General features: G+C 40.4%; 1 protein-coding gene across 1 annotated transcript in view; it reads left to right on the top strand.

Annotated features, from left to right (window-relative positions):
* LOC111966146 (ATP-dependent 6-phosphofructokinase, muscle type-like) overlaps positions 1-7,652 on the top strand; it is a 21,885-nt gene that overhangs the window by 8,895 nt on the left and 5,338 nt on the right. The window contains exons 9-12 of the mRNA XM_070444343.1: positions 1,704-1,791; positions 2,076-2,228; positions 3,119-3,283; positions 6,951-7,050. Of these exons, the coding sequence (XP_070300444.1) occupies positions 1,704-1,791; positions 2,076-2,228; positions 3,119-3,283; positions 6,951-7,050 (506 nt within the window). The remainder of the gene's footprint in view (positions 1-1,703; positions 1,792-2,075; positions 2,229-3,118; positions 3,284-6,950; positions 7,051-7,652) is intronic.

The following is a 7,652-nucleotide window of genomic DNA, read 5'->3' as shown; positions in this document are numbered from 1 at the left end:
GGTTCCCAATCTTGGCCTGATTGTCTGCGCCAGCTGGAATTAATTATCTTCCCCTTTATATGTTCTGTAACCTGTGTTTCTTGTTGTCAGATCGTTGTTTCTTCCCTGAGGTTGTGTCGTGTGTCAGTGCTCATTCTCTCGCCGCCCTTGTGTGGATTATCTGCTGTGCTCCTTCCTACCCAGCCGGACACACTTCCTTGGATTTCTCAGCACGCTATCATCAGAGGATGCGCCCTAGGCCCTGGGTTGGATTCCGTCTGAGTATATTCTGTCTGTCCTGTTGATGCTGTAAACTGTATTCATTAAACCATCGTTGCTTGCATCTTGCATCCGCCTCTGTATTGTGACATAGAGTGTCACCAGCAAAGCACCCACCCACCATAACACCTCCTCCTCCATGCTTTACGGTGGGAAATACACATGTGGAGATCATTCGTTCATCCACACTGCGTCTCACAAAGACACGGTTGGAACCAAAAATCTCCAATTTGGACCCCAGACCAAAGAACAAGTTTCCACCGGTCTAATGTCCGTGTTTCTTGGCCCAGCAAGTCTCTTCTTCTTATTGGTGTCCTTTAGTGGTGGTTTCTTTGCTGCAATTCGACCATGAAGGCCTGATTCACGCAGTCTCCTCTGAACAGTTGATGTTGAGATGTGTCTGTTACTTGAACTCTGAAGCATTTATTTGGGCTTCAATTTCTAAGGATGGTAACTCCAATGAACTTCCTCTGCAGCAGAGGTAACTCCTGGTCTTCCATTCCTGTGGCGGTCCTCATGAGAGCCAGTTTCATCATAGCGCTTGATGTTTTTTGCTACTGCACTTGAAGAAACTTTCAAAGTTCTTGAAATTTTCCAGATTGACTGACCTTCATGTCTTAAAGTAATGATGGACTGTCGTTTCTCTTTGCTTATTTGAGCTCTTCTTGMCATAATATGGACTTGGTCTTTTACCAAATAGGGATATCTTCTGTATACCACCCCTACCTTGTCACAACACAACTGATTGACTCAAACACATTAAGACGGAATAAAATTCCACAAATTAACTTTTAAGAAGGCACATCTGTTAATTGAAATGCATTCCAGGTGACTACCTCATGAAGCTGGTTGAGAGAAATCTGTGCAACGCTGTCACCAAGGCAAAGGGTGGCTATTTGAAGAATCTCAAATATAAAATATATTTTGATTTGTTTAACACTTTTTACTGGTAGTGTAAATTCCCCATATTTCCCAAAAAGTGACGTTAGCTGATAAAGATTATCTCATTGAACAAAACATATAAGATCTCCTAAGCCTGTGTTTACCACAGACCTTATTTTCCGCCGTTTATCCAAAAACGTCATTCAATTTTCTCATAGGCTTTGTCCAATGAACTGTGTTGGAGTTAGTGCCTACAAAAAGACACCATTACTATTTCTCTATATACTGTAGAATCCCATTCATTCCTATGGAGGACTGCTCCTACCGGGGANCATTCATTCCTATGGAGGACTGCTCCTACCGGGGAGGGACAATATGGCTGACCGGTGGCTTCAAAGCCTCTCATTGGCCAATACATAGCATCAGCAATCCAGGATTTATGTAAAAACTTACAAATATTTTTTGAGCAGAGATTAAAAATATATAAACCCTTCCCCTGCTTGTGAGTACTGTATATCACTGATGTTTCACACAATAACTGATGTCTGTTTCTTTATTTGAAGAGTCCTGCCTTCTAAGTACATTGAGGAAATCAGCTTGACTATTGCTAAGTTCAATATCCACTCTCTGGTAATAATTGGAGGGTTTGAGGTAAGATTCTGAAGACTTCCCCATCACATGCATGTCTTCTTTGATATGTGGTTGTCTTACCTACTTCAGAACATTAAATTGAATTTGATAAATGACTAAGGTGTAAATGTAATGTCTAACCACAAAACCACAAAAGACAAATAACCCCGGGACCTCAGTAGTGTCCCCACTGCTGCGCTTCCCCTCCTCTCACCTTTCTCTCAAAATCAAATCAAATTTTATTTGTAACATGCTTCGTAAACATCAGGTCTAGACTCTCCCCTCTCCTCCTGTCCCCTCGCCAGGCGTTTATGGGTGGTCTGGAGCTGGTGACAGCCAGGGAGAAGTATGAGGAGCTGTGCATTCCCATGGTGGTCATCCCCGCCACTGTCTCCAACAACGTACCCGGCTCCGACTTCAGCATTGGAGCTGACACCGCCCTCAACACCATCACCTCGGTCAGTACCGTAATACATCAACACTATTAACTTCTTCATCACCTAGGTCAGTACCGTAATACATCAACACCATCACCTAGGTCAGTACTGTAATACATCAACACCATCACCTCGGTCAGTACCGTAATACATCAACACTATTAACTTCTTCATCACCTAGGTCAGTACCATAATACATCAACACCATCACCTAGGTCAGTACCGTAATACATCAACACCATCACCTAGGTCAGTACCGTAATACATCAACACCATCACCTAGGTCGTACTGTAATACAATCAACACCATCACCTAGGTCAGTACTGTAATACATCAACACCATCACCTAGGTCAGTACGTAATACATCAACACCATCACCTAGGTCAGTACTGTAATACATCAACACCATCACCTAGGTCAGTTCTGTAATACATCAACACCATCACCTAGGTCAGTACTGTAATACATCAACACCATCACCTAGGTCAGTACTGTAATACATCAGCACCATCATCTTGGTCAGTACTGTTATACAGCAACACCATCCTCATAACACCACCAACATCTGGTTTGTGTTCAGTAGGGAGAAAATGTTTTGAAACTGTGAGGTGCTGCTGTACCTGAACTTGTCCCGTAAGAAAATAAATGTTCAATTCTCCATTGCAAAACATTTTCCTACGATGTGAGTCACACATCACATCACCCAACTCAATGCCACAGTCCAAACCATAACTATCACATTCTGTAACACCTGTGAGACCTGCTTAAAATGTATGTAATGTCTTTCTTCAACTGAAGCAATTTAATATGTGCTTTAACTGTCAACAAATGAATCATCACTATGCCCCTATCCTCGCTACCCTCACTTTCGCTTCTTCCCTCTCTTGATTCCTGATTCCCCTTTAACAGACCTGTGACAGGATCAAGCAGTCAGCAGCAGGCACCAAGCGTCGTGTGTTCATCGTTGAGACCATGGGAGGGTACTGTGGTTACCTGGCTACCATGGCTGGTCTGGCTGCTGGGGCTGATGCTGCATACATCTATGAGGACAAGTTTGGAATCAGGGACCTCGAGGTGAGATGATGGATACACTCTCTCTCTCTCTTGCTCCATCTCTCTCTCTCTCTCTCTCTCTCTCTCTCTCTCTCTCTCTCTCGCTGCCATCTCTCTCTCGTCCATCTCTCTTCTTCGCTCCATCTCCCTCCCTCCCTCCCTCCCTCCCTCTCGCTCTCCGATGACATTGAGAGCTTTAGACACAGTGTACATAAACAACACTACAGTATGCCAGCTTGTGAAAATCTTTGGACCCCAGGACTGGGGTCTGAACAAATGGTTCAGAGCTTCTGCTCTTTTCTATAACTTGTAGGAACACAATATATGTTCTATACTTGCCATGTAGGTTTCTCACTTATGCGTGACACAGATTGCTATATGGGGGAGGGGAATTTGCAGGGTATATACAAATTAAATACTGTAGTATTTACTATAGTTTAAAAAAGTGTCGGGTTTTTGCGGACATTACTGTAGTATTTACTACAGTGTTTTTTTTGCATATAATACTTTAGTATTTCTATAATATTCTACAGTATACTACAACATTATATAGTAAGTACTACAAATGATYGAGGGAAAAAGTTTAGACACACCTACTCATTCCAGGGTTTTTCTTTATTTGTACTATTTTCTACATTGTAGAATAATAGTGAAGAGATCAAAACTATGAAATAACACATATGGAATCATGTAGTAACCAAAAAAAGTGTTAAACAAATCAAAATATATTTTAGATTCTTCAAAGTAGCCACCCTTTGCCTTGATGACAGCTTTGCACACCTGTTTTTGCCATATATCTTCCAACTGTGCTGTGATACTTCACAAMAGTTCTGAACCTTTCTATTCTCATAGTTTCCACAGATTGTAAATTAAAGATACAATATTTTGCTAAAAGTATTATTATTATATTATTGATCGATTGACTATGACTTTTCAAATCACCCAGTATTGCTGTCTGCAGAGTTAGCTCCAGGCAAATGTTGCAATTATTCAGCCATTCCTGGACCTGTGACCAAAAACAAGCTACATATGAACAGTACCAAAATAAATGATCTAATGACTATGTCTCTTTGCAGCAAAATCTGCAGAGCTGGGAAGGTTGTATCCCCTGTATATATAACATTCTATTGGTTGCAAGAATTTTGTATAATAATTTAAATTGATTTTGCATATCAGTTCATAAACCATGTGCCATGGAATCAGTACATCAAAAATCTCTTCCMAACTATTTTGCAATCTATATGGCACAGCTGCCAATTTTTCGGTCCTTAAATGAAACTGGTATATTTTTTTATTTATCACAATTTTCTTTAACCAATTTTGGTCTTTAAATGCGGAAGACACATTTCAGTTGAAGGCATTCAGTTGTACTAGGTACCCCCTTTCCCTTTCCCTAATTGCATCTAGAAGTTCCTCTTCTGTAATTTTTCCTTCACATGAGTCTTTCTGTACAGCTTTTAACTTTACATTATTAATGCAAAAAAAATCCATACAATTATCTTCGGTTAGTGGAGATGGAGGATACTGAAACAAAAACATATGCTTAAARTACTTTACTTCCTCTTTCAAAACATTGTTTGGCGAATCATCGGTGACTGTAACAAGTTTCAGTAAATTATTTTTGGTAGCATTTCTATTTWGAAGATTAAAAAATKATTTGGYSMATTTTTCCCCATATTCAATCCAGTTCACTTTATTTTTATAATATATTACGCTGGATCTTTCTTGAATAAGTTCCTCCATTTCTTTTTGTTTTTCCTATTAACTTATTCTGAGCCTCTATGGTACAGTTCTTATTGCTATCTATCTGTACTGTTAGTCCTTCCATTTCCTTTGTTAATATGGACTCTTATGACCTAAATTGCTTTTGCTTTAGAGATGAGTACTGAATTGCATGGCCTCTAAAGCAACATTTAAAGGTGTCCCATACAATAAGGGGATCTGCTGTACCTATGTTATGTTGGCAGCGCCTTAATTGGGGAGGACGGGCTCGTGGTAATGGCTGGAGCGGAATCAGTGGAATGGTATCAAATACATCAAGCATATGGTTTCCATGTGTTTGATGTCATTCCATTTGTGCCGTTCCTGACATTGTTATGAACTGTCCTCCCCTCAGCAGCCTCCACTGGCATGTAGTATAGGATTCTACAGTATACTACAGTTTACTATATCATTCTATAGTAAGTACTGTAGTATTCTATAGTGTAAAATGTAGTATTTCTTCATGTGAGAACTGTCAATAAATGTTCATTGAACATGATTTCTATGGCTTAATCTGTGTCTGGGAAACCAACATGTTATGGTTTTCCTATATATAATTATTGACGATAGAAACTGGCCTCGATATGAAAGTAAACATGACAAGAATGTTTAAAGCTTTCCTCTATATAAAAGTAAACATTATATAAATATTTGTAGGTTTCCTCTAAATCAAAATAAAATAAAATAAAATTGTATTTGTCACATGCGCCGAATACAACAGGTGTAGTAGACCTTACCATGAAATGCTTACTTACAAGCCCTTAACCAACAATGCAGTTTTAAGAAAATAGAGTTAAGAAAATATTTATTAAATAAACTTAAGTAAAAAAATGACATTCAATTAAAAGTCACACAATAAAATAACTATAATGAGGCTATATACAGTGGGTACCGGTACCGAGTCAATGTAYGGGGGTACAGGTTAGTCGAGGTTATTTGTACATGTAGGTTGGGGTAAAGTGACTATGCATAGATAATAAACAGAGAGTAGCAGCAGTGTGAAAACAAAGGGGGCGTGGTTATCAATACAAATAGTCCGGGTGGCCATTTTATGAATTGTTCAGCAGTCTAGTGGCTTGGGGGTAGAAGCTGTTAAGGAGCCTTTGAAACCTGGACTCAGCGCTCCAGTACTGCTTGCCGTGCCTGTAGCAGAGAGAACAGTCTATGACTTGGGTGACTGGAGTCTTTGGCAATTGTTTTGGGCCTTCCTCTGACACCGTCTAGTATATAGGTCCTGGATGGCAGGAAGCTTGGCCCCAGTGATGTACTTGGTCGTACGCACTACCCTCTGTAGCGCCTTATGGTCGGATGCCGAGCAGTTGCCACACCAGGCAGTGATGCAACCGGTCAGGATGCTCTCAATGGTGCAGGTGTATAACTTTTTGAGCATTTGAGGACCCATGCCAAATCTTTTCAGTCTCCTGAGGGGCAAAAGGCATTGTCATTCGCTCTTCACGACTTTCTTGGACCATGATAGTTTGTTGGTGATGTGGACACCAAGGAACTTGAAACTCTCGACCCGCTCTGCTACAGCCCTGTCAATGTGAATGGTGGCGTTCGACCCTCCTTTTCCTGTAGTCCACGATCATCTCCTTTGTCTTGCTCACGTTGAGGGAGAGGTTGTTGTCCTTCCACCACACTGCCAGGTCCTGGCCTCCTCCCAATAGGCTGTCTTATCGTTGTCGGTGATCAGGCCTACAGTACCACCGTAGTGTCGTCAGCAAACTTATTGATGGTGTTGGAGTCGTGCTTGGCCACACAGTCATGAGCAAACAGGGAGTACAGGAGGGGCCTAAGTATACATTATATAAATGTTTATAGGATTCCTCTATATAAAAGTATACATGATATGAATGTTTAGAGGTTTCCTCTATATAAAAGTATACCTTACATAAATGTGTCCTGACTGACTGGCTTCGGTTTACAGATGAACGTAGAGCATCTCGTGCAGAAGATGAAGACAGACGTGAAGAGAGGTTTGATTCTCAGGTGGGTTTCATTGAAGCATTCATTTATTTATTTATTCAGTCATCCATTTATTCATTCATTTATTTATTCATTCATCTAGATCTCAATCTGCCATACTTGTACTTTTCCAAAACTCTCTCCCTCTTACCCTCTCCCTGTTTCTGTCCCTCTCATTTACATGTTACATTTTTGGCATTTAACAGATGCTCATATCCAGAGTGATTTCCTTAGTGGGACCATAAAAAGTTAAATTCCATTGCATTTTCAACTCTACAAATGGTTGTCACAAAAACTGTTGTGTTATATAGCAAATGTGCCCACTCTGGTTGCAAATGCGCTCTAGCCAACAGCCCGCAAATACAGGCTAGCCTACTGTACATGATGAGATCATTAGGGATAAGAGCTAGATTCATTTTATTTGTCAAACTGCAGCCAAGCATCGATCATCATGTCACCAGAATATTATATATTTATTGGAAAGGACCATCAAGCTCATCACGTGCACTTTCACCACCCTGTGAAGTTCATCACAATGTATTTAATCTGTAGCCTAATAAACWRTATGCTTTCCCCAATCGTAGTGGGAGGACCACACAATACAGTTGAAGTCGGTTTACATACACCTTAGCCAAATACATTTAAACTCAGTTTTTCACAATTC

This window comes from Salvelinus sp. IW2-2015, linkage group LG7 (assembly GCF_002910315.2).
Source record: "Salvelinus sp. IW2-2015 linkage group LG7, ASM291031v2, whole genome shotgun sequence".
Classification (NCBI taxonomy): domain Eukaryota; kingdom Metazoa; phylum Chordata; class Actinopteri; order Salmoniformes; family Salmonidae; genus Salvelinus; species Salvelinus sp. IW2-2015.
This window is presented reverse-complemented; position numbering and strand designations above follow the sequence as displayed.